Source organism: Citrus sinensis, chromosome 7 (assembly GCF_022201045.2).
Source record: "Citrus sinensis cultivar Valencia sweet orange chromosome 7, DVS_A1.0, whole genome shotgun sequence".
Classification (NCBI taxonomy): domain Eukaryota; kingdom Viridiplantae; phylum Streptophyta; class Magnoliopsida; order Sapindales; family Rutaceae; genus Citrus; species Citrus sinensis.
This window is the reverse complement of record NC_068562.1, coordinates 27740331-27767154: the sequence shown is the minus strand read 5'-3', so window position 1 is coordinate 27767154 and position 26824 is coordinate 27740331. Positions and strand designations below refer to the sequence as shown.

Genomic DNA, 26824 nt, shown 5'->3' with positions numbered 1-26824 from the left:
CCTAATATGATCATAATTGAAATATCATTCTTCGACTTTGATTATACATGTGTCGTATCCTCAAAGTGTTCCAACACGACATGGATTTAGAGAAATCTCCCTATAAGAGGTCATCCTGCTTATGAGGTAAGGTCATTAATCAATAATCAGGCATCCTATTTATTTTGCACGTTAAAGGGCATGTACGTTTAAAGAATTCTTTAAAACTATTTCAACTTTTAGGTAAACCAATGATCCTCTTTATGTGTTGAGCTTATGTATTATCAAGGACCTAAATCCTCTCTTCGCGTGAGCTTTCGCATCAATAAATATAGATATGTGATTGATAGTAAATAACGGAATAGTTCTTGACTAAACATGACTGACAAAAGCCTGTGACAAAAGGATCAATCCTCAAAAGATTATGAAAACACAAACAAGAAGATTATCCTGATTCATTAATAGTTCTAAACATTAATTTTTGTGATACATGTTTACTTTATTTTCAGGACATGCTCTCAGCTGCAATGGACACTTCAGCAACAGCAGTCGAGTGGGCACTTTCAGAACTCATCAAGCATCCAAAAGTAATGAAGAAACTACAAAACGAGCTAGAAAAAATTGTGGGCTTATGCAGAATGGTTGAAGAATCAGATTTAGAAAACCTCGAATACCTTGACATGGTTGTTAAGGAAACCCTGAGGCTTCATCCTGCAGGGCCATTGCTAATTCCACACGAATCTACCGAAGACTGCACAGTTAACAGATTCCACATTCCCAAAAAATCAAGAGTAATCATAAACGTTTGGGCAATTGGAAGAGATCCTGAAGCCTGGAATGATCCTGAAATATTTTTCCGGAAAGGTTTATTGGAAGTAGTATTGATCTACGTGGACACGACTTTCAGCTTTTGCCATTTGGTTCTGGCCGGAGAGGGTGCCCTGGAATGCAATTGGGACTCACCATTTTTAAGCAAGTGATTGCACAGCTTGTGCATTGCTTTGATTGGGAGCTTCCTGGGGGAATGTTGCTAACTGAATTGGACATGACAGAAGAGTTTGGTCTTGTTACTCCCAGGGCCAAACATCTTTTGGCCATTCCAAGTTATCGCCTTAAGACTTATAATTTTGTTTGTTTGATTTCTGGATTAATACAAAGTAGTTTTAAGAAAACAAAACAAAACAAATTAACACATAAAATCATTTGTTACTCAACAATTATTTCAAAGAAGATTGTTTCGTAATATTTGAAAGTAGATTTTGTACCTAGATATTTGAATTTTGCAGCATCATAATTATTCTACGAGGTTTTCATCAATTTTTAATATAAGTAGCAGTAGATTAAAATAATAGGCGGCCCCAAGCTTTTTTTTTTTTAATTTAAAAAGATTTAAAGACCAAATTAATTTCTTGGTCCCTATCTCTCCCAATTCTCAACCTTGGATAGCTAGTCAACTAAAACAACTTGATCACTCAGAGCTCAAACGTATTATTCATTCAATAAGCTTAAGCTTATTAAATAAATAATACGATTATCGGTTAACAATTTTTAGTGTTAGGGCCAATTTGTTGCTATTGGGAAACTTAAAACTGATTCTGAGATGTTAATGGTTAATTTTGAAAAGCAGTAGAGGATCTTCACATTTGTTACATTTAAAAGAAATATATATCCTTATCTAAATAGGAAATAAACTCAATGAACTAATGAGAATTAATTAATTTTTTATTATCAATTCTTTTAAGATAAAAAAATAAAAGAAATATAATTAACAATATACAAATATCAAACGTTACATAAAAATAATCGAAACTATTACATGCATACATGTTTACATTTTTTAGTTTTTTTAAAAGGTAAACGGGTTGGCATAGCCCGTAGCCCAAATCTATTGTTAAACAAAATTCCTTCAAAATCCACTTGGCCAACCCTGGGGACATATATATATATATATTTATTAATTTATAAATAAATTTTATTCAGCATTATATATATTTTAACTGTTTGCAATCTTACAACTATTTAATAATAAAATTTATCAATTATGTTTAATTATTTTTAAAACTCATATCACTTTTAAAAATAAAATTTATTTTATAAACAACTAATATTTTTCACATCTAATTATTTCTATAACACTAGTAAAATCAATTATTTTAGAAGCCATTATCACACTCACACTTATTTCATTTTTACAGGCGAGCTAAAAATCAATCTGTTTTCACATGACTATTTCCGTTTCTCCGGCAGCAATTAGAATCCTTTCACATAATTATCATCTAATGTTATTAAATAGCGCTTTGGATTTTCCTAGTGACCAAATTCAAGTATCGTTTTCGAGTAAATTAATTTACATGAAATGGGTCTCAATTTCATTGTCAATTAATTTGACTTGAAAGATACAAAAGGAAACAAGTTTAAAATATGGCTTGGAAGTTCAAGACAGGTTTCAACAGACTTCTTATTGTAATATTATGAAAAATATGCTTAGATTAATTCAGTGACTTAGGTGATAAGACTAAATAAAATAAAATAAAATAAAACTTGAGAAAATTCAATAATTGTGACAATGCAGCCGCGTTACCTTAATAAATATTGATACAGTGCAATATATACATTGATTCAAAAGACACCATTATTCACATGTTGAACTTATCGTCATCTTATCATCATTTTTGTTTCCTTTTTTCTTGTATCTTGAATTCTATTAAGAAACTGAAATTGATGGATGATGCAACTAAAGAGAAATTGAGGAAAATTTGGAAATGTAATGTCACACAAAGGGACATGAAAATTTATTTATGTCTACAAGCAAAGACAGAAGAAACCACTATTTAATTGAGGATTACAATACTTCTCCTAAATATAAGGAGAGAATAATTACATTACTTCTTATACTGGGAGAAAACAGCTCTATGATTTAAAACTAGAAGAATAAACCTTAAGGAGAGACTGATTTTTTTTTTTTAGATAAATGCTCGAATAGTCCCTATATTTTAGTTAAATTATCGGTTTAGTTTCTATATTTTAAAAAATATATGTTCAATCACTTTGGCATACTTACAAGAATGAATTAGAAGTATATTCATCATTATTATCAGAACTTAATGTTTTAATCTTTCTACCAATTTGAGTCTACAATAGTTTCTTACATTTTATGAAATCTATAAAACCTCATCATTTGCTCGCATGTTGTACACCCACACATGTCTAGACAAATCATCAACAAATAGAAGAAAATAATGGCTTTCAACCATTGATGCAGTTTTGGTTGGTCCACATACATTACTATGAACATATTTAAGGATCTTATGAGTATCGTAATTAGTTGAACCAAACTTAACCCTTGTTTTCTTGCCTCCCACACAATGCTCACAAAACTTCATTTTACAAGTATTGGTACATTTAAAAGGCCTCATTAAAGTTTGTAGATTTTTTTTCCAGCACGTCCTAGTCGTACATACCATAACTTAGTGGTGTCACTGTGTGCCTCAAAAACATTAGTTTTATCAGTTGTACTTCATTTCAAATAGTATAAATTATGACGTCAAACTCCTTATAGAATCACCATAGCTCTGTATGTAAATTTCATTGTGTCATCTTCAATGGTAACTTTTTATCCTTTAGCTTTTGAAGCACTTATAGAAATTAGATTTTTTCTTAATGCTGGAATCTATCAAACTTCTTTTAATTCTCTAACTATTCTATTGAACATTTTTAAGTCGAATTGTTCTTATCCCCATCATGCGGTAAGGTTGATCATTCCCTATTATAACTGCACTAGATTCTAAATTACAAAAATCCGTAAACCTTTCCCTCATGGAATACAAATGATAAATTGCTTCGGTATCAAGTATTTACTTGTTCAAATTAACCACATATGATGCAGGCATGATACTTAGTGCATAGTCATAATCTTTATCTTTACTTGCCATATTTACTGCCACTTGTTTCCTATCTCTCTTCTGAGCTTTAAGATAATCTTTCCTCCAATGACCCCTTTCATGACAAGAGGCACACTTGAGTTATATTTATGCTTTTTAGACTGCGAATTCTTTCTACCATCTTCTTCCTTTTCTCTACCGTCCTTTCTCTTATTAACAAAACCTCAAATGATGCTCTTTTGAAATGTTTATCATTATTACAAATTTTCAAATTGGTCAGTGTTGTGCAAACATCCATGAAGATGATTATGTTTTTCTCGTATAACAAAGTAGTCACAAAATGGTAATATTCTTCTAGAAGTAAGTGTAGTAGAATTATAACATTAACTTTATCATTAATATATTCATCAAGATTCTTCGAATCTGCAAGAAACTTTTCAAATCTTGAGATATGGTCGTGCATTTACACCCTAGGCTTTATTAAAAAGCCATATACCTAGCTTATTATATGAAGGCGATTTTCAAGACTTTTCAGTAGGTACTTTTCCTCTAATGTACGCCACAAAGTCATTGCACACTCCTTATTTTTCACCACATATTTTACCTCCTATGTCAAACAATATCTTATCTAACCACAGGCTTCCTTGTTCATACAATCTCAAGTTTTTTTTATCTTAGAAGTATCTTTCATTTTCAAAATAGCATCAAGATCGATTTAAATAAAGGCATCCATAACTTCACGCCTCAAACTTTTCAACATCGATCTTTTGGCCTCCTATAACATGTGTTGAATGGTAACGTGACAAGTCTCACCTTTCACCTGACATGTTTCCTGAAATAGTCTGAGTAGATCTCTGTCCACTTTTAGAAGTTTTACCTTCTACGATTTTCTTAATAAACTATTCCCACTTGATAAATCAGTACATATGGAAAAATGCAACAGGAAAGTTCTTAAGAAAGACAGTTGGAATCACACTAGTCCCACTTAAAACCCAAAATCCATAGCCTTTTATCGCCTTTGTGACAGAACTTTCACAAACATGCACAAGTCCACACCACTATATAAGCTACTAATCCTCCTAGGTACAAGCTCTCCGAATTCGTGAACAGTACCGTACACCCCAAGTATGAACCTTTCTCTGATACCACTTGTAGGCTCTAATGCAACTTATTGTGTGTGTAATGTGGAATCAAACGCACCAAATAATCACAAAAATAAAGGACACAAGAATTTAACATTGTTCAACAATTATACCTACGTGCATGGGAGCAAGATGAAATAATTGTATTACTAACAATTATTAAAGTATAATATTTGAGTAAAGAAACCTCACTTTCCAGAATTCAAATACACTCAGTACTCCACACACACTTGAAAGGAAAATCTCTCAATTGCTCGTACTTTCCAATTGCTCACTATAAAAAAATTCTTCACTTGAATTATTTCTTTTAAATTTGGGATACTTAGAATGAAAGAAGTGTCTTCTATTTATAGGAAAAATAATGACACTATTGCACCAACCTCGCCCTTGTCAATTTGACAAATCCACCAATATTTGGCTGATTTGTCAACAATGTTATGCACCGAATTTGGTCTACAATATTCTTGACTTCATAAGATGATTATGTCGTGATTATGGACTTTGCTTGTTCATGTCGCACTTATGGAACTTTGGTTGTTCTAGCTACAATTTTCTTTTTCCTCCAAGCATTTTCTTGGAAAACAAACACAAAGAACAGAAGGATAGTACCTCTAGGGCCAAAAGTTTTCTAATATTTTGATGCCTTCATTTGTGAGGCCAATTTCCTCATAGAGCTTTGCATAAACTAGCCAAAATATATGGCCCCATCATGCACTTACGCTTGGTCTTAGTGACTACAATTGTTGTTTTTTTACTACAAGCAGCTAAGAAATTACCCAAAACACATGACCTTATTGTTGCCAACAGGCCTCATCTTCAAGCTTCTAAGCATGTTTCTTATGACCCAAAGAATTTTGCAATTTCCCCATATGCATCTTATTGGAGAACAATCTAAAAAATATGTACTCTAAAATTGTTAAGTATTGAATAAGTTGAAGATATCTGACTAGCATGCAACCTTTGACTTTGGCACCAAAGTAGAATGTTGAATGAAAATTTATATTCTCTTTTAAAGCCCACCATTGTTGATTTGTGGACGTTACTTGGTCTATAGATTGGAGTGCAAAGGAAGAGTATTCGATCCCATTTTCTTGAGTTCCCAATCTATTTGAGAAGTGATAAAGTCAATGGTTAAAGATTGAGAGTATGTTGAGAGCTTTAAACTCTTGGTTTAATGAATGAGAGATTGGGTGTATTGGGGTTTTAGTGGTAAGCTAAAATACTCTAATATTTGTAATCTCCATTTAACTAGTAAGGCTTTACTTTTCTATCTTTGCCCATAGACGTAGGCAAAAAGGCAAACCATGTAAATTCTGGTGTCAATGTATGATTATAATTTCTCAATTTCAGTTTAATTGTGTGTCTGCTTCATCCATTAATTTCTTTACATTAAATAGTGTCAAGATCAATTATTTCCAACTTATAAGAAAAGAAGAGCTTGATGTTTTAACTGAGTACACGAAAGAGGCAACGTGTGCCCAATGTGTCGTCTACATAAGTGGCAAAGATTCCATTATAAATGCTAACATGACTAGTAAAATGGTCCTCAGGAAGATATATTAGAATGATGAATTCGAAGAGAGATGGTTTAAGAATGTGATTCAAGAGAGCATGGAATTGGCTGTAAAGCCTAACTTAGGTAATCCTCAAATTATAAGACATCATTTTCAAGGCATGAAAAAGCGTAAAAAGGTTGTTGCCAAGGTGTTTGATGCTTTTTTAGGGAAGATTATTGATGAATATTTTCAATCCAATGATGAAAATGGAACCAACGATTTTGTTGATGTTATGCTGGGCTATGAGGGATCAAAAGAAACCGAGCGCATGATCGAACGAGAGCAAACTAAAGCCACTATCTTGGTAAGTACAAAGTAAATCACATTCTTTAAGTAAATTAAATTTTCCCTTGCTAGGTATAAAGGTTTTGCCACATTTAAACAACTTGTGCATTGCTTTGATTGAGAGCTTCCTGAGGGAATATTGCCAACTAAATTAGACATGACAGAAAAGTTTAGTTCTATGACTCATCAATTGAGCCAAACATCTTTTGGCTATTCCAAGTTTTTTTTTTCACTCTATGGGGGGTTAGGCGAGACCCCTACCTGCCATTTAGAATATATAAAGAAAATACATGTGGAGGGGGACATAAACCAAAATCTCCAATCAAGAGAAATAAATATAACAGTAAATGAAATGATTTAGACATAACCTAACATAAGAAAAAAGACTAATGCAGACGGTGATAATATTTTTTACGATACTTGCGGCCGACAAGTAATTTAATGCCTTTTTTTGAATGACCGACAATGTTAAAATCAAGGCTAGAGTCAATTCTCTCAGAATTCTTAAGAGCAGACAAAAAAATTGTCATTATTCGCTAAGTGATCGTGAGAACTATCATCATTATCAGTATGAGAATTATAAAGCCTAAAATCTGTGTTGGATGCTCGATGAAGATGTGTATTGTACTCACCTGGTTCTTGGATCCTAGAATCATGAGTCGTGACATCTTGGCGAATCGGCTCCTGAATGGAAGTAGAGTTTATAGCGTTAGCTCAGCTCTCTGTAGGTACAATTGGAGACCCGTGTCAGCAATCTGCTTAGTGATGGATAGCTCAGGTCGTGGAGTATCCAAGGTTTGGGGAGTATGTGACGACAAAAATTCTAACTTCTTATTATCTATTCTGGTCTGCCAATTCCCACTGGGCCGCTGGAGACGGAGTCCCAGATTGGCCATGTAACACGTCTCAATGGTATGGCCAAGGTGTTTGCAGGAAGCATAGTACAATGGAATTTTCTCAAAAATTACACTCTGCCAAAATCTAGAATCTCCTATACCAATTCATATTCTTGGCAACAGAAGTTGAGTGACATCATACTCCACTAACACCCTGGCTACATAAGGGCGAGCTAAAGAGGCAATAGCTTGGTCAATTCACAATGGCTTACCAATAGCAGATGCAATAGAAAATAATGTTTCCTTACAATGCATGAGTGGATAGGCAAGTAAGGAAATGAAATCCAAACTGGGACTATAGGGGACTCCTCGGAACATCGAAAATCGGTGGTCCATTTAAAAATTCTCATGGCACTCCCATTGATGTATCATGTTTGCCTAACCCATAGGCGGGAGTAGTCCTCCTCAATATCCAATTGAATTAACACATGTCGATTATCTAAAGGGGACACCTTGAAAGTTCCCTTTAACCTCAAAGTATTAAAAAATTTATGAATTAATTCCATACTTGGTCTATTATAGGAAAATTTACCTACCAATATCAGCTTGAAAGGAATGACCATCGCTTGAATTTCTGTAGTGGAAAATTGCACATTAGGCTCTCCCTCGAACAAAGTGACGGTCTTGATCGGAATCCTCGAGTTGGATAGGCCGTTCATAATATCTACCAAAGATATTTTAGTGGGTTTATTTTGATTCAGATTAGGGACATATTTCAAATCTGAGGCATAGGAGAGTGCAGATGTGGGCTGATTGGTATTTTGGATTAATGGATCATTTTGGAGGTTATTTAATAAAAGTGTAGAGGGCATTCGTGAGGGCTGGGTGTTGGGATTTATTTTGGAAATGGATTGGGCTTGGGTTTGACTAGTAGGAAAAGTGTGTGGGGCATGGAAAGTGCTAGTTGGAGACATACATGGGGAACACAAATCTTGTGTTGCCGAAAGTGTTCCATGGGCATGGGAATTACCACCCACGTGCAGACTTTTGAGCTGGTGTTGGTTAGATGTTTGATGACTTTGGCTGGGTTCTGTGGTGGTTGTATGCAACTGGCTTTCGGTTGGTAGTTGTAGTTGGCCGTGAGCACTGTCCCAAATGCTTGCTTGTGATTTGCATGTGGTTTTTTGTCGTGTGGGAGTTGTTTGTGTATGTGGTGATTGTTGTTGGTTGGTGGTTGTAGCTTGAACCAAATCTTGAGGCAAATAGCCATAGAGTATAGGCTGGTTTTGATGGTGTATAGGGGCTGTGACAATAGGGTGATCTCCCGAATGGTGTGTGGCTTGTGTTGGTTGCGGGCTGGAGGCTGGTGGCTGGTTGGCTTGAGGTGAAAATCCATTCACCAAATCTGGTGCGACAGTAGGGTGCTCTCCCGAATGGTGTATGGCTTGTATTGGTTGCGGGCTGGAGGCTGGTGGCTGGTTGGCTTGAGATGAAAGCTTGGAGTTGGCTGTTGAAGGGGTGGCGATGACGGTTGGAGATGGCTGTTGAGGGGATGACAATGGCGGTGTGTTTGCGGAAGTTGGGGGCTGTTGGGGTTGGGCTAGCGTTTGACTCTTGTATTTTGATTGAGTTTGCCTTTGGGATCTCCTAAGAAATGGAGGTTCATTTCTGGAAGTGGGGGGAGGAGCCGGTGGTGGATGGTTGCCATTTTCGTTAGCCGGCGAGATGAGAATCAGCTTGTCTCGAGCAATGCTTTCTCCTCCATTTTCAAGTGAATGGAGAGGAGATTTTGCTATCTCACGGCAGCATTCATGGTCATTGATGTCACAAGTGATTGCCATTTCTTTTTGTTCACTTACGGCATTAGATGTGAGTGAAGGTTGTTGAATTTTCAAGAGGATAGCGGCAGTGGACGTTGGTGGTTGGTGTGCATGGGGTTGAATTTGAGATGGAGGGTCTGTATGAGAGTGGTTTGGTTTGATTCGCGGTGATGGCAATTGGACATCCGGCGGTGGTTTGTTGTTGAATTTTGGGGGTTGTCTAAATGATTTCTTAGGAGGGTACAAACTCCTGATAATTCATTCTTCGGCGGAGAGGGTGTAGACTAGTGATGGCTGGTTGCCATCACCGGCGGCCGGGGAGGCCATTAAGGCCGGTTAAGGCTTTTTGGTGGGGGGGGGGGGGGGGGGGGCATGTGGGCTTTACAACTATTTTTGGCTATTCCAAGTTATTGTCTGAACATTTAGTGATAATGTTGTTTGTTTGATCTCTAGATTAGCATAAGGTAGGTGTTAAGAGAAACAAAAACAAAACAAATTAATAAATTAAATCATTTGCGACCCAACAATTATTTTAAAGAAGATTCCTTACTAATATTTGAAAGTAGATATTGTACCTAAATAGTTAAGTTGTTCGGCATCATAATTATTATAGAAGGTTTTGGTAAATTTTTAATTTCATAAAATCATGTAACTCCCGCGAGTCGAACTAAGGTGGCCAGCCAAATTAAACCACTTGAACTTAGAACTTTAACAATATAATTCATTCAATAAACTTAAAGCTTATGAAATAATTTATACGATTGTTACTCAATAATTTTTAATGTTAGGGCCCATTTGTGACTGCTATTGAAAAATTCAAAAATGATTTTAAGAAGTAAAAAATCATTTTAATAGTTATTTTTCTTGTCTATCATTTTTTGAAAAAAAAAAAAAAAGATAAGAGGGGTAGGCAAAGTCAAAATCCATTTTTAAATCGGGTGACTAGCTAAATAAAGCTACTTAGAAGTCACCTAGCCAAGCTCCTCAAGACTTATATTTGCATGCTTATTTATGTTTGTAAGTCGATTTCTTTTGACATTATGTCCTTATTAACCATTTGTGATTTTACAATAATAAAATAATAAGATTTACTAAATATATGTAATTACTTTCAAAACTCACGATACCTTTAAAATAAAATTTATTTAACACATAACGAATACTTTTCACTTTTAATTATTGTTATGACACAGCTAACAACAATAATTTTAAAAATTATTATCAAACTCTCACCCTTGTTTCATATATACAGGTGAGCAATCTATCTGTCTTTACATTACTTCTTTCCCTTTCTCCAGCAGCAATTAGAATCTTTTCACATAATTATCATCTAATGTAATTAACTGGCGTTTTGGATTTTCTTAGCGACGAGTTCAAGTACCGGTTTCCAATAAATTGATTTACATGAAATGTGACCAATAGGAAAAGAAGAGCCATTATCAAACTCACCCCTAGGATTTGGCTTGAAACATATAACAAAAATAATAAATTGAAAATATGGCTTTGAACTATCGATCATTCCTTATCCTAATAGTTGACACCTCTATTCATTACTGTTAAGAATGATCGTTCAAATTACTAGGTTGTCATAGTAAAACTTTTCTTCGGTTACAGCCCAGTAAAATGTTAGGGAAATTGATGGGTGAAGTAGAGTTACAGTTAAAATGAAATTGGAAGAAAATAAAGAATAAGCATAAGGAGGACACTAGAAAATTACGTGGTTTGGCTTTTAGCTTACGTCCATGAGCGAAGACAGAATAAAAATATTTTACTAATGAAATGAGAATTACAAGTATTGTAATATTGTAACTCACTTCCCAAAACCCCAATATACCCAATCTCTCACTCACTAATTACACAAAAGTATTAGAGCTTTTAATCTCTCACACAACTCATAATTTTTTTTCTCTCTCTCACAAAATGGAATTTCTCTCAAATCTTGGATGCAGGAACCAAAATGGGAGCTTCCTTCATATAGCCAAAATTGAATATTATTTTAATATTTTGTTCACTCTTCTCGTGGCTTCTTTAAAGCCGTGTTCCATCCCTCTTTTTTTCTTTCCATTTTAGCGTGCCAACCACCATTTGTCGAGATCAACTTTTGCAGCATCTTCTTCATTCTTTTTTCTTCTTCTTTCTAAAATGCATCTTCAACGTCAAAGTCGTGTGCCACCACTTTTGCTTCTTCAAAGTTCCTACAGCTCTCTTTGATTTTTCATTGTTGACAGCCACTTTTCTTGACAACCAACAGGAAAAGAAGAGCCATTATCAAACTCACCCCTATGATTTGGCTTGAAACATATAACAAAAATAATAAATTGAAAATGTCTTGGAACTATCGACCATTCCTTATCCCAATAGTTGACGCCTCTATTCATTACTGTTAACAATGATAATTCAAATTACTAGGTTGTCGTAGTAAAACGTCTCTTCGGTTAGAAATGGGCTTCTCCATAATTTTTTGGAATTAATCTTTAAACTGAGTTTCAGATGAACTACATATCAAGATAGGTTTCCACAAACTTCTTACTGTAATATTAACAAGAATAGGCTTGGAATTAGTTTTATTGGAAATGTGATTAATTTAATGACTAGTAATAAAAAAAATAAAATAAAGTAAAACTTGATAAAACTCAATTATTGTAACAACGCAGCCGGGCGCTTCACCTTAATGAATATTAATACAACGCTATATGTACATTGCTTCGGAGGTCACCAGTCACCATACTAATATTTCCCTCTCTCACTTAAAACTGGGGAAAAAATTTTTATAAAAGAGGAACTAATTTTTCCCTCTTTGTAAGCTCACAGCCCTCTCTGCTTTTCTTGTCTCTCTGTCGACTATAAAGAATTGGAATGCAGAGCTCTGAAAAGAGCCGTCCTTCATAGCCAAAGCGTTGGCTTCAATTTCAATAATTTCAGCTTCATGATTCAAAGGATGCGGCACCCTGGGGCAGAATTTTGATTTGGTAGTTGCTAAAAAGTTATAATGTAAGTTCAGAATTTTGGTTAGGGGGCTAATTCGATCATGGCACAAAAATTGAAGTTTATGTTAAATATTTTTAATATATAAACAAAAAGATTTTGCAACATAAATAAAATAAATACTATTCAAATCTCAAATGTATAAAAGTAAAAAATAATTATATCTTTTACCATCTAATTCAATCATAGATCAAGAACGATTTAAAGAAATAAGTGCAAATAATATAAACTTTAAAAAAGATGAAAAGAATAAGACAAGGTAACCAAACCTTGAATCTTGAGGTGCAATTGGTGATCTTGTGTGGGAGAATCAGAAATTGTTAATTTATGTGAAATGAACTTGAAAAAAGAAATAGAAATGAAGATGAAGACGCCAAATCTAGAGTCTTGATTTTCATTGAAGCTTTGTCATTGCCTGATTGAGGAGAAAAAAAAAGTTGGATAATTTTATATAAATAAAAAGTAAAATATAAGGCAAATTTTTTCCAAGGGGTTGCCAGTCATTAATGGGTACTTACTTTCTATCATTTAGGATGTGTTTGAGATTGAGGTGTTGTAGCTTTTAAGTTGCAGCTACTGTGAAAAAAAAGATATAACTATGAAACAAAAATTAATAAAATATGTAGTAAATATAAATTTTAAATAATAATTTTAACAAAATTATTAAAGATATAAAAAATTTTCATGATACAAGTGAAAAAATACATTAACATAGTTTACAAGGTACAACAGTTAGTGTTTACCAAACACTTTAGCACTGTAACTTGGAAGCTACAACTGCCTAACCTCAATCTCAAATGTACCCTTAATCTATTATTTTAAAATTTTCCGAAAATTTGGGTACAAGAGTAGTTATGCCTCTCGCTGCAACTCTTTCTTTAAAATTGTCACTTTCTCCTATGAAGTCCGACAAAAACGGCAACAAATAACAACAATGGAAGCAAAAGAAGGATATCACAAAAGCTAAACACCTTCACTAACTCTCTTGACTGCAAACAAATTCTCCAACTATAAAAATAAATGTCCCAGTTGCACCATTTCTGCATCTTCATCAATGAAAACTGGAGTCTCAATTTCCTAGCATTAATAGATCATCATGTCGTGGTTATCGACTTTACTTGCTCTAGCTGCAACTTTCTTTTTCCTCCAAGCATTTTATTCGAAAGCAAACAAAAAGAATAGAAAAATATTACCTCCAGGGCCAAAAGGGTTCCCAATTTTCGGATGCCTTCATTTGTTAGGCAAATTTCCTCCCAGAGCTTTGCATAAACTAGCCAAAATATATGGCCCCATCATGCACCTACGCTTGGGCTTAATGACTACAATTGTTGTCTCTTCACCACAAGCAGCTGAGCAATTTCTCAAAACACATGACCTTATCTTTGCCAGCAGGCCTCCCCTTCAAGCTAGTAAGTATATGTCTTATCAGCAAAAGAATTTTGCAATGGCCCCATATGGGTCTTACTGGAGAAAAGTCCGAAAAATTTGCACCCAAAATCTGTTGAGTAATGCCAAGATCAATTATTTTCAGCCTATAAGAAAAGAAGAGCTTGATCTTTTGATTGAGTACTTCAAAGAGGCGGTGCGTGCCCGTTGTGTGGTTGACATAAGTGCCAAGCTTTCGGCTTTGAGTGCTAACATGACCTGTAGAATGGTACTTGGGAAGAAATGTTCGGATGATGAATTCGATGAGAGAGGGTTTGAGAATGTGGTTCAAGAGGGCATGGAATTGGTTGGAAAGCCTAATTTGGGTGATTACATTCCTCAAATTACAGGACTTGATCTTCAGGGCCTCACAAAGCGTTCGAAGGCTGTTGCCAAGGCATATGATGCGTTTTTAGAGAAGATTATTGATGAGCATGTTCAATCTAAGGATGAAAATAGAACCGAGGATTTCGTTGATGTGATGTTGAGCTTCGAGGGATCAGAAGACACCGAGAAAAAGATCGAACGAGAGCATATCAAAGCCATACTCTTGGTAAGCACATCAAATCGCATTCTTCAAGTAAATTAAATTTGCCCCGCTATGTATAAAATCTGGCTACGCCTAGGACACTGGATTTTCGTACAATTAAGTAATTCTTTAATCCCATAACCAACATAAGTTTCAAGAGAACCGATGATTTCTAGACTCTTGCTGCACATATTTTGAATAATTTTTCCCCCTGCTTGAGGGGACCCATTATAAGCTCTTAGATTAAGTCTAAAACGAAAAGGTATTTTTATTTTAGCTACAAAATTATCCGATTCACGTTTCTTTCGAAGGAGAATTAATTGTCAAATTTTGGGTCATCTATTTTTTTATCAGTTTCTTGGATGTTCTACGTACTTTATTAACAAACCGATATTTCCTCTTCATATGAGATAATAGAACCAGAATCCATCTTCGTGTTGGCTTTCACATGAGTAAATACAGACATGTGATTCATACATAATATCAGAATTGATCTTGACCAGTAAACATGAATAGCAAAATACATATGACAGAAGATCATCTGCATGAGTCATTTTTAACCCTAAACATCTGCTTCATTTATTTATGGTTTCCTCAATTTCAGGACATGCTTGCGGGAGCGATGGACACTTCACCAACGGTAGTCGAGTGGGCACTTTCAGAACTCATCAAGCATCCTGCTGTGATGAAGAAACTACAAAGAGAGCTAGAAAATATTGTGGGCTTAAAAAGAATGGTTGAAGAATCAGATTTGGAAATCCTAGAATACCTAGACATGGTTGTCAAGGAAACCCTGCGACTTCATCCTGTAGCGCCATTGATGGCTCCACACGAATCTATGGAAGACTGCACGGTTAATGGATTCCACATACCCAAAAAATCGCGAGTAATTGTAAACGCTTGGGCAATTGGAAGGGATCCTAAAGCCTGGAATGATCCTGAGAAGTTTTTTCCGGAAAGATTTATTGGGAGTAGTGTTGATGTTCGCGGACGTGACTTCCAGCTTTTGCCATTTGGTTCTGGCCGCAGGGCTTGCCCTGGAATGCAATTGGCACTCACCGTCGTTAAGCAAGTGACCGCACAGCTGGTGCATTGCTTTGATTGGGAGCTTCCCGAGGGAATGTTGCCAACTGAATTGGACATGACAGAAGAGTTTGGTCTTGTGACTTATCGGGCCAAACATCTTTTGGCCGTTCCAAGCTATCGCCTTAGCACTTAATGATAATGTTGTTTGTTCCATCTCTGGATTAGCCTAACGCAGTTGTTAATAAATAAAATTAAAATAAAACAAACTCAAATATAAAAGGTAATAAAGTTTTTATTTTGTTTTTATTATTTTTCCGCCACAGTGTATTCACAAGCAAAAGTGAGGGATCTAGCAGTTGGTAATAAAGAAAATTAAAATAAAGCAAACAACTAAAATATAAAAGGTAATAAAGTTTTTATTTTGTTTTTATTATTTTTCCGCCACAGTGTATTTACAAGCAAAAGTGAGGGATCTATTCAGAGCCTACTCCCAAGCCATTTCCTCAGCATTCTGAGGAAGAACAATAACATAGTAAACGAGATGAAAACACCAAAAGACTAGTGCATCCCATTTTGTATGTGTGTGGGGTTGGGGTCAGGTAACCTAGATAAAAATAATAATAACAATAATAAAAAATTCATGTTCATATCATGATAGAATCACATGTCAATTTCATTTTCCCCTTAAAGGTTTGAATAGGATGAGAAATTTTAGCCACTTAATATCTTCTACTGTTACTAGAATTCAAGTAATCATGACGGCAAAGCATCCCCGGGCTAAATCACGGTGTTTCCAAGTCAATACTCACACACAAAATATAAATATTTTTTATTCTAGAATCCCAACAGAGATAATGAAACAAACACTTCCTGTCAAGAAGATAGGTCATGAATTTAATGACTGATTCTAAAAACTTCTAGAGAACAAGTAATATGTTGTTGCATGGGGAAAAAAATCAGCGTTATAAATCAGCGTTATATAATACAAACAGATGACCTAAAAGAAAAGCGAAAGCTAGACTTTTTCAAACCCGAAAACCATGCTTCTTGAGAAAGACCCCCCCTCCACCGATAATTGACGGTCGTTCAACTAAGAAAGCAAGGTTTAGGGCTCAAGGTGAAGATGGAGATAAACCGGAGACCCTCTCCTTTCGAGATAAGTTGATGGAGTCACAGAAATTTATTAAAGAGGATTTGGTGGGACGGACGGACGATCTTGATTTCGAACCTGAGGATCCATCTCTTTCTCTCAAAAGGTCCATGCCCAGTTAGTTAAGCCGTGCCAGAACTCGGTTGTGATCAAGCTTTTAGGAAGACGCATAGGGTATAGAGCACTTGCGTCTCGACTGGAATCGCTTTGGAGTTCAACCCTAAGATTCCATATCATTGACCTGGAGAATGTTTACTTTCTAGTCAGATTTAAATCGGAAGGGGATGTTGATTTTGTTCTGGCACAAGGACCATGGACAATCATGGGACACTATCTTATTGTTAAACCATGGAACCCTCACTTTGATTGTTCTACGGAGGAAATTGAGTCGGTCATAGCTTGGATCCGGTTGCCTGGGATGGCTCTCCACTACTACCACAAGAGCATTCTAAGGATGCTTGGCCAAATCATCGATTCAGTTGTTAGAATAGATTATAACACCGAACCTGCGGCACGAGGGAAATTCACTCTCATTACGGTGGAGGTTGCACTTAATAAACCCCTGGTTGCACAGTTCCTTCTGGATGGCAAAATCCAAAAGGTGGAATATGAGTGCCACTCAAATATATGTTTTACTTGTGGAAAATATGGACAAAACAAAGATTTGTGCGTCGGATAACTTTAAGGACGGGTGAAACTTGGAGGATATGGCTGGTGATGCTCAGACTATCAATAATTGCACACGGCCATTAACGGTGGCCGGAAATGTTACCCAAGGTAGCCTAAAGTTTGGCCCTTGGATGGTGGTAACCAAAAAAGGGAGGTCTCGAACTGAGAAAGGCAAGAAGATTTTGCGAGATGTGACATGCGGCCATCAGGAAAGTTTCGGTAAGGAATCCCGGTTCGAAATTTTGGCTACCATGAATGAGGGGGTGACGGATCCCGATGAGAATATGGCATTATCTGCTTCCATTACTGAAACCCACGTACCAACAAATAAAATCCCTAGAAAAGCGACCTTCCCAAAGAACCAGCCTCTAAAAATGAAATCCCCACCTCATAAGCCCACTGTTGACATTCTAGAGAGAGATCACCTTCCCCAAGACAAGTCCAACACAGATACCCTGCCAAATAAAATTTTTGACCACACCCATGCAATTTCCACGTCAAGCGACCAAGCCCCATGCACCAAGCTAACCCAAGGGTTACCACTTCGGCATCCACTACCCTGAATCCCATGTAACATTCACGTAAGTCTACCAAGTCCCACGCAACGCAAACCAACTCACCTGTTTCCATTTCCAACATCCCCAGTAGCCTCAATCCCATGATCATACGGCCATCTCTTTTGCCGATAGTTGACCAAAAGTTGACTCGAGTCTTTCCCAAAGTTTTTTGACGTGCCGGATCCATCCGTGCATTCAGAATCTCAAAATTCTTACTCAATTTGGGAGTTATGGCAAATGGTGGTATGATGTCATTTCAAGTTCCATAATTAAAAGGAAGTAAGTTTGACAATTGGAGTGTTAAAATGAAGGCTCTATTGGGTGCACATAACGTATGAGATGTCGTGAAGAAAGGCTTTATTGTGCCAGAAAATGAAGCCACTTTAACTGCGGCGCAGAAGGAGAATTTAAAAGACTTGAAGAAGAAAGATAATAAAGTAAAGTATCTCATTTTTCAATCATTAGATGAAAATACTTTTGAAAAAATTGCTGGTACAACATCCTCAAAAGAAGTATAGGAGAAACTAGAGACCTCTTACAAAGGAGCAAAGCAAGTAAAAAATGTTCGTCTCCAAACATTACGAGGAGAATTTGAGTCCTTACACATGAAGGCGTCGTAGTCAATTTCTGACTATTTTACTCAGGTTTTGACTATTTCCTATGAATTAAAAAGAAATGGCGAGGAGTTAAAAGAGATAAGGATCTTTGAAAAAATACTTCGATCAGTAGACTCGAAGTTTGACCATATTGTTGTGACAATTGAGGAAACAAGAGATCTAGAGGATATGACAATCGAGCAACTTCAAGGAAGGTTGCAAGCCTATAAAGAAAAACTAAAAAAGAAGCAAGGAATCGAAGAACAACTTGTCAAGATGGAAGTCAATCCAAAGAAAAGAGAAGAAAGTTCCGACAATGAGAGAAGACATTATGTCCGAGGTAGAGGTCAAGGACGAGATAGATGACATGGTCATGGTCATGGACGAGGTGGGAATTTCAACAACTCCAATTATGCCAAAGGAGAAAGCTCAAGCAGAGGATGAGGTAGAGGCAATCCAAGATCGAGGTATGACAAATCCCAAGTACAGTGCTATAATTGTCAAAAGTTTGGGCATTATGCTTCAGAATGTAGAGCTCCAAGCACCAGAATTGAGAAGAGGGTGAACTATACTGAAGAGAAAAATGGTGAAGATGTCACACTTTTACTAGCACGCAATGATACAAGTGGAGGTCAAGAAAATACATGGTATCTTGATACAGGTGCTAGCAATCATATGAGTGGAAACAGAAGCATGTTCGTGCAACTAAGTAAATATGTGAATGGTAGTGTCGCTTTTGGAGATGATTCAAAAGTACCAGTGAAGGGTAGAGGTAACATTCTTTTTCGTACAAAAGATGGTAGTCACCAAATAATTTCGAATGTTTACTATATGCCCAATATGAAAAACAACATCCTTAGTTTGGGTCAACTTTTAGAAAAAGGCTATGATATTCACTTAAAAGATTATAGTCTTTTCCTAAGAGATAACAAAGGAAATCTAATTAAAAAGGTGAAAATGTCGAAGAATAAAATATTTCCTTTAAATATTCAAAATGATGTTGCAAAATGTCTCAAAGCCTGTCGCAAAGATCTATCCTGGATTTGACATCTTCGATATGGGCATCTTAACTTTGGAGGATTAGAGCTACTATTCAAGAAAAACATGGTGAAAGACTTACCATACATCAATCACCCTGATCAACTTTGTGAAGGATGTTTACTTGGCAAGCAGTTCAGAAAGAGCTTTCCAAAGAAGTCAAACTCAAGAGCTCAGAAGCCACTCGAGCTCATTCATACTGATGTGTGTGGTCCATTCAAACCAAACTCTTTTGGTAAAAGTAACTACTTCCTTCTCTTCGTAGATGATTTTTCAAGAAAAACTTGGGTGTATTTTTTTAAGTAGAAATCAGAAGTCTTTAAAGTTTTCAAGAAGTTTAAAGCTGCAGTGAAAAAAGAAAGTGGATACCAAATTAAAGCCATAAGATCTTATTGAAGTGGAGAGTTCACTTCTAAAGAATTTTTAGAGTTTTGTGAAGCAAATGGAATTCGACGCCCTTTGACGGTTCCAAGATCCCCTCAACAAAATGGTATTGCAGAAAAGAAGAACATAACCATCTTCAACATGACAAGAAGCATGCTCAAGAGTAAGAGGCTACCTAAAGAATTTTGGGCCGAAACTATTGCATGTGCAGTCTACATATCCAATCGATCTCCAACAAAAAGCGTGTGGGGCAAGACACCACAAAAAGCTTGGAGTGGAAGAAAACCTAGCATCACCTATCTAAGAGTTTTCGGAAGCATTGGCCATATACATGTACCGGACGAGAGTAGAGCGAAGCTGGATGACAAAAGTGAGAAGTTCATCTTCATTGGCTACGACAACAACTCTAAAGGATACAAGCTTTACAATCCAAACAACGGGAAGATCGTGATCAGTCGAGATGTAGTTTTTGATAAAGAAGGAAAATGAGATTTTGGCTCTGGTGTGGATGACTTCAACTTCTTTCCCATTGAAGAAAATGATTATACACAAATAAAATAAGTAGAAGAACAACAAGAGCTAGCTACTCGACCTATGTCACCAGCATTAAACACATGCGGAGATTCATCGCCATCTTTCTTAAATGAAAGAACTGAAGAACGTATAATGAGTCTTCAAGATCTCTATGAGATAACTGAAAAACATGATAATCTCACTCTTTTTTGCCTTTTTGCTAATTGTGAGCCAGTCAACTTCCAAGAAGTTGCACTAGATGAGAAGTGGAGAATTGCAATGGAGGAAGAAATCAAAGCCATTGTGAAGAATGATACTTGGGAGCTTACTACTCTTCCCAAAGGTTACAAGGCGATCGGTGTCAAATGGGTGTACAAAATAAAAAGAAATGTGAAGGGAGAAATTGAAAGGCACGAGGCGAGGCTAGTTGCAAAAGGCTATAGTTAAAAGGATGGCATAAACTACGACGAGGTATTTGCTCTTATAGCCAGACTTGAAACTATTAGACTTATTATTTCTTTGGCTGCTCAGAACAAAAGGAGGATTTTTCAAATGGATGTAAAGTCTGCTTTCTTGAATGGATTCCTTGAAGAAGAAGTTTACATTGAACAATCATTAGGCTATTTGGTGAAAGGACATGAAGACAAAGTTTTAAGATTGAAGAAAGCTCTTTACGGGTTAAAGCAAGCACCAAGGGTATGGAATAGCATAATTGACAAGTATTTTCAAGAGAAAGGCTTCACCAAATGCCCATATGAACATGCTCTCTACGTCAAAGAAAATTATGGAGACATTTTGATTGTGTACCTGTATGTGGATGATCTCATCTTCACTGGAAGTAATCCAAGCTTGTTTGAAGAGTTCAAGAGAGTGATGATCAAAGAGTTCGAGATGACTGACATCGGACTGATGGCATATTACCTCGGCATTGAAATCAAGCACAAGGAAGAAGGCATATTTATCTCCCAAGAAAGCTATGCAAAGGAGACTCTCAAAAGGTTCAAGATGAATGATTGCAATCCTATAAGCACACCAGTGGAATGCGGAGTCAAGTTATCAAAACATGATGAAGGCGAAGATATAGATCCAACATTCTTTAAAAGTTTAGTTGGAAGCCTATGTTATTTGACATGCACGAGACCAGATATCCTTCATGCTGTTGGACTTGTGAGTCGATACATGGAGAATCCAAAAACCATTCATTTTAAAGCTGCAAAAAGAATCATTCGCTACATCAAAGGTATAATTAATTTCGACTTGTTATACTCATTTTCTAATGACTACAAGCTTGTTGGATATAGCGATAGTGATTGGGGTGGAGATGTAGATGATCGAAAAAGCACTACATGATTTGTGTTCTTCATGGGAGATACTGCTTTCACATGGATGTCAAAGAAGCAACCTATTGTCATGATATCCACTTGTGAAGCTGAGTATGTAGCTGCCACATCAAGTGTTTGTCATGCAATTTGGCTCAGAAATTTACTGAAGGAGTTGGGTTTGACACAAGAAGAGCCAACCGAGATTTGTGTTGATAACAAATCAGCAATTGCCCTATCCAAGAATCCAATCTTTCATGATCGAAGCAAACACATAAACACTCGCTATCATTTCATAAAAGTGTATTGCAAGAAAAGAAGTGCAAATCAAGTATGTAAAATCACAATATCAAGCAGCTGATATCTTTACTAAGTCACTCAACCAAGATGACTTCGTAAAATTCAGAAGTTTGCTTGGTGTGGGTTGTTGGGTCATAAACTTGATCCAAAATGAATAAATTCAAGCCCAACTCATGGAAAATTCCATGAGTAGGTATGGTTGGTGAGGTTTGAATTACTTGTGGTAGGTGTGGTTAGTGAAGTAGGTGAGTGGTAGATTTTAATGAATGGTGATGATTTATGTAGTAGTTAAATAAATGAATGGTTGTGATTAATTTGTATCATGTATAATACCCCCTCTCCCCTTTGGTTTAAGCATCAAGTGAAGTAACAAAATCTCTAAGGTGTAGAGAGTGAAAAATAAGAGTTGTAATTGGTGAGGAGTGTTATTGAATAAATAAAATAGTGTGTTTTTTGTGTGTTTTATTTATTAATTCTCCAACACCCACACCACTCTTTTCTCAGCCCCCTTTTCTAAAATGAGTTTCATCACAAAACATTCATTTTTGTCCATTAAATATCCAATATATTATTTTTTGCACGAGCAATATATTGTTTCTTTGTAGCCTTGCAACATTTAAGAGTATTTTGATTTGCTTTCGTTGATACACAATACAAGTAAACAAACAATTGCTTCATTATATCCTAGAGACATATTTGCTTAACCCATGTACATCACTCAATTGGTAGGGGTGAAACAACGTCTTAAGGAAAGTGACATTTGTACCGTGCCTTGAAATACACATATTTTCTATAGTTTACCTATTACTATTATTTTCTTCCTACATAAAGAGTTGTAAACACAATACTTTACACAATAAAGTTCCGCCAATATTATTATTGTAATTATCTACATTTGCCATTTGTTGTGAAAAAAAATTTAATATACTCGCAAGTGCACGAATATAAAAATAGAATAGTGATAACGAGGTCGAACTCATAAGGATTACTATAAATTGAAAAGTCTAATTTAAATCTAAAATTAATATTCATCATAACCTAGTTGAGCAAATTGAGTTTTTAAGGGAAATAAAACTAATTAAAATAAGAAAACAATTAATTGAAGCAAAGAAGGATTCAATAAGATAAAAATTACTAAAGTTTCAGAATCTACCACTATTCAATTAATAATTATCTAATTGTTAATTAATTTCCAATTTTAGAGTGACAATTCAAAATCAATCTATATCATCCCATGGATATAACAATTAAGATCAATTAAAATTAATCTTGTGTAGGTTCTTTTTTTGCTTAATAGTATGATATCTAAACATCTCATGTAAACATATTGAATAATAAAGAGTTAAAGTTTTACTAAGCACTCTGTGTAAACCATTTAATAAAAGACATAGAATCAAAGATAATCATTTATCAACTTTATAGATCCAAGCATAGATTTCGTCAAATATTAATCCTAACAATAAAAAATGCATGACAGAATTGGTGAAAAAATTCCAACAAATCATGTGAAACAAGAATCATAAACATTAAAGAATATGTGTAGGGAATTAATTAAATGAATTTCATTGAATAGAATTTCATCCTTAACCTCAGTAAAAAAAAATTAGCTACATATATTTGAATTGGGAGCAACGCAAAACAAAAATTCAGCCATGGGGAATTAAACTGCTACTGCCGTTATTTTCTTCTCTACCGAATGCTCCTCTCTCTTTTGGCTTCCACGTTTCTCTTGCTTCCTCCGGTGGCTACTCCCCCTCAAAAGCCAAAGTTTCGTTTTCTTTTTATAGTCTCCAAAATGGGCCACCGACCTTTTCAATTCTAAAGCCGAAAGGCTTGGTCTTTTAATTTGTTTTGTTCTCACTCACGTGCTCACCACTTGGAATTGTAATAACCCATTTAATTTAGCTAATATTTCTCATGTCATTTAGCTATTAATTCGGCTAATGGATTTAATTTTTTTTTTGGACTTTATCATTGCGGCAACGAGCATAAGTAATCTTCAACTCTCTCCAGTTTTGATCCCTTTAAGCACAAATTATTCTCAACCATCAATTTATTACCCTGTTCCATAAACTAAATTAATTAATTAAAAATAACTAGAAAACATATAATAAAGATAAATTATGTCCTATCACCACTCCCCACAAGCACATACGACCAACAATTTATACATAAAACTCACTTTATTAAACATTAACAAGTTTTGAAACTCATATATCTGAGTTTTATAATTGTCCACACTATCTTTTCGTTTTGGCAAACCTCGAGAAAGTTTATTTAAAAATTATCAAAACAATAAAACTTTATTTAGATCCTATATATGACTAGTTTGAGCTTGTTACAGGTGAAAGCCAGAGATGGTTGCATGTATGCAAAAATGAGAAGGTATCAGGCTCACCCTCTCCATGCGACCAACCAGAATGTCATCAATTTTGCACTCATTTGCATCCCAAAACAACTGCTTGGGGTGCATGCCATCAACCAAATTGCCATTGTTATTATCTTTGCAAGGAAGGTGCTCATCCTCCAAAATATTCCAAGACAGCTAACCAGCTTCCTCTTAATCCTTAGGATTAGAAACATGTTAAAAATAAACTTCCTTACATGGGTGGGAAGACTTTTTGTCATGCTACTAATAATTGAAAGACTCAGAAGAAAATTGAATGTGATTTGATTCGTTACTGAATTTTGTTAGCGGTTCTATTTTTCTTCCTTTTGTAAGTTTAATGAAGATGATCTATACTTCCCTTCGTTATACTTTTATTTATCCTACAAAAGAATGTAACTTAAAAAAAAAATAGCTGCAATACTATCATATTTTTAATGGATGAAGCCATAGAAATGCCCTCGTATAAATGACTGTAATTGTACGTGCTATACAGTAGTAATACTGTACACTTCAATCTCCCCAAAGAAACTGGAAGTGTAGTAATACTATAAAACATCAGAAATAATTCAATTATACTTCTTCTGTAATTGTACGAGCTATAAAATCCGATCATAAAATTCCTTTAACATCAGAATGTGAAATGAAACATGGTTCACAAGCAATTTTCTACATGTATCTATCTCCAAAATCCAGATGCTAAATTTCCAATGCCTAAGGTATACCGGTCAAAATGATAAAAGAGTCATCCTGCTTCATGTTCTGGTCTCCTTTCTGAGCATATCCCCTAATCATTGCAGTCCAAGGAAAACCAGTTGTGGCACACATGCCATCAAACAAAAATCTAGCGGAATCAATATGTCCACACTTGCAATACATTGAAATCAGTGTAATAATCACAGATACATCTAAATCAAAGCCAAAATGAATTCCATGAGAGTGAACCAACCTTCGTTGCACTAACGCCTCTAGGCACACACATGATGAAAGTATGCTAACAACTGTAGTTACATCAGGACTAAATCCATCATACATCATGTCCCTATAAAATTTAAGAGAATCATCAAACTCATCACCATACGTGCATCAGGCAATAATAGAATTCCATGAAACAATAGTCCTTAAACCTTCTTCTATCACACGAAACACCAACTCCGCCGTCTTCAAATCATCACATTTAACATAGGCAGAAATCCATCTATTACAAACTGACACATCAGCATCAACTTCGATACGAATGCCAAACGAATGAACGCTTTTCAAAGGTTCAAATGCTTTGCATGTATGGCCGCCTGTGTCAACCCCATAACCGTGACAAAATCAGCTTGGATTCCAACAAGCCTCATATTATGAAAAAGACACAATACTTTTTCAAGAAACCCATCTGAGCAAACCCCACAAGCATCGCATTCCACGACGCCACGTCTCTATAAGGCATTTCGTCAAATATATTAAACGTGCAATCTAACCGATTACGTTTCACATACATATCCACCATTGTTGTTTGCACAAGGATATCGGACCAAAAGGGTGATTTCACGATGTGGCCGTGAATCATTTGGAAGCATATAAGATCAGAGAGCTTAGCACAAGCCTTGGCTATGAAGGGAAATGTTAAGTTGTTTGGTTCGATGTCGTTTTGTTTCAATTGGCGAAAGAGAAGAAGGGCTTTGTGGGCTTCGTTTTTGTTCACAGCTTCTCTTATTTGTGAGGTCCACTGATTAATCGTTGAACTTCTCTAAATTTTGTTGAGACGTGGTGGAAGTGAAGATGCGGCCATCATTCATTGTGCTGGCGGTAAAATTAAGTCTGTTACTAACCGCTTCTAAACGTTTGGGATCTTAAAGTGTGGGAAAAATTCGGAAAAATTTTAAAACTGCAAGGTTTTAAAAACTTACAACTTAAAGCGTTTAAACCGTACGGTTTATGTGTTTTCCCAACGCTCCCCACTTTATACTTTCGGATTAGAGCATTTATATATATATATATATATATAGGACAAGGTTTTTCTGATTTTAATTATTTCGCTTAAAACATTTTGACCCATAATTTTAGCCATTGATTATTTTAAATCTAATGGCGGTGATAGAGCAATATCAAATTAGCATTATAAGTTTGTCTTTGTTAATTAGGATGCTTAATAATATGGTTCTAGCTGATTACCTGGGGGTGAGTTGAAAAGCGATGAACTAGTCTGAACCTGCCGGTTCGGTCGTTTTTCAATGATTTTAGTCAGGTCGTTGTTCGGTTCTTGAAGAATCGAACTCCTTGGTCGGTTTTTATAATTGAAATATTGCCAACACATAAAAGGGCACTAAAGATTTATTGATTGCTAGTTTCATTTTTTTTTTTAAACAGTAATTATTATTTACATTTTTTTAATTCATTTTAGTCTCTGCAATAACTTGGTTGCTTTACCAACCCTTTTAATTTGAAATCAATTTCTCA

At 35.6% G+C, this 26824-nt stretch overlaps 4 protein-coding genes across 7 annotated transcripts in view; 2 read left to right on the top strand and 2 right to left on the bottom strand.

The window, feature by feature from the left end:
* Positions 1–3004: 3004 nt before the first annotated feature.
* The window catches only part of LOC127903723 (pollen-specific leucine-rich repeat extensin-like protein 2), a 47096-nt gene continuing 23276 nt past the window's right edge, over positions 3005–26824 (bottom strand). The window contains exons 1-2 of one of the 2 annotated variants that reach the window (XM_052444353.1): positions 12754–12918; positions 3005–11735 (exon numbers count right to left, since the gene is read on the bottom strand). In XM_052444353.1, coding sequence (XP_052300313.1) covers positions 8108–9520 — 1413 coding nt within the window. In that variant the 5' untranslated portion in view covers positions 9521–11735; positions 12754–12918 and the 3' untranslated portion in view covers positions 3005–8107. Of the gene's footprint in view, positions 11736–12753; positions 12919–26824 lie in introns of those variants that run through there. The other variant, XM_052444354.1, reaches the window with a different exon arrangement.
* On the top strand, positions 13385–15773 carry LOC102613052 (cytochrome P450 71AU50-like). The gene is made up of 2 exons (XM_006493807.4): positions 13385–14462; positions 15043–15773. Exons 1-2 carry the CDS (start codon positions 13581–13583, stop codon positions 15655–15657), a joined length of 1497 nt encoding a protein of 498 aa, XP_006493870.1. The 5' UTR covers positions 13385–13580; the 3' UTR covers positions 15658–15773.
* LOC102611953 (cytochrome P450 71AU50-like) overlaps positions 13386–26824 on the top strand; it is a 73882-nt gene continuing 60443 nt past the window's right edge. For all 3 annotated transcript variants that reach the window (XR_003062890.2, XM_006493805.3, XM_025093715.2), the window contains exon 1: positions 13386–13455. The gene's annotated coding sequence lies outside the window, so the exon portion shown is untranslated. The remainder of the gene's footprint in view (positions 13456–26824) is intronic.
* Positions 25091–25874, bottom strand: LOC107174721 (pentatricopeptide repeat-containing protein At4g19191, mitochondrial-like). Its single transcript, XM_015525837.1, has 3 exons — positions 25757–25874; positions 25530–25668; positions 25091–25418 (listed from the first exon to the last, which is right to left on the bottom strand). Exons 1-3 carry the CDS (start codon positions 25872–25874, stop codon positions 25091–25093), a joined length of 585 nt encoding a protein of 194 aa, XP_015381323.1.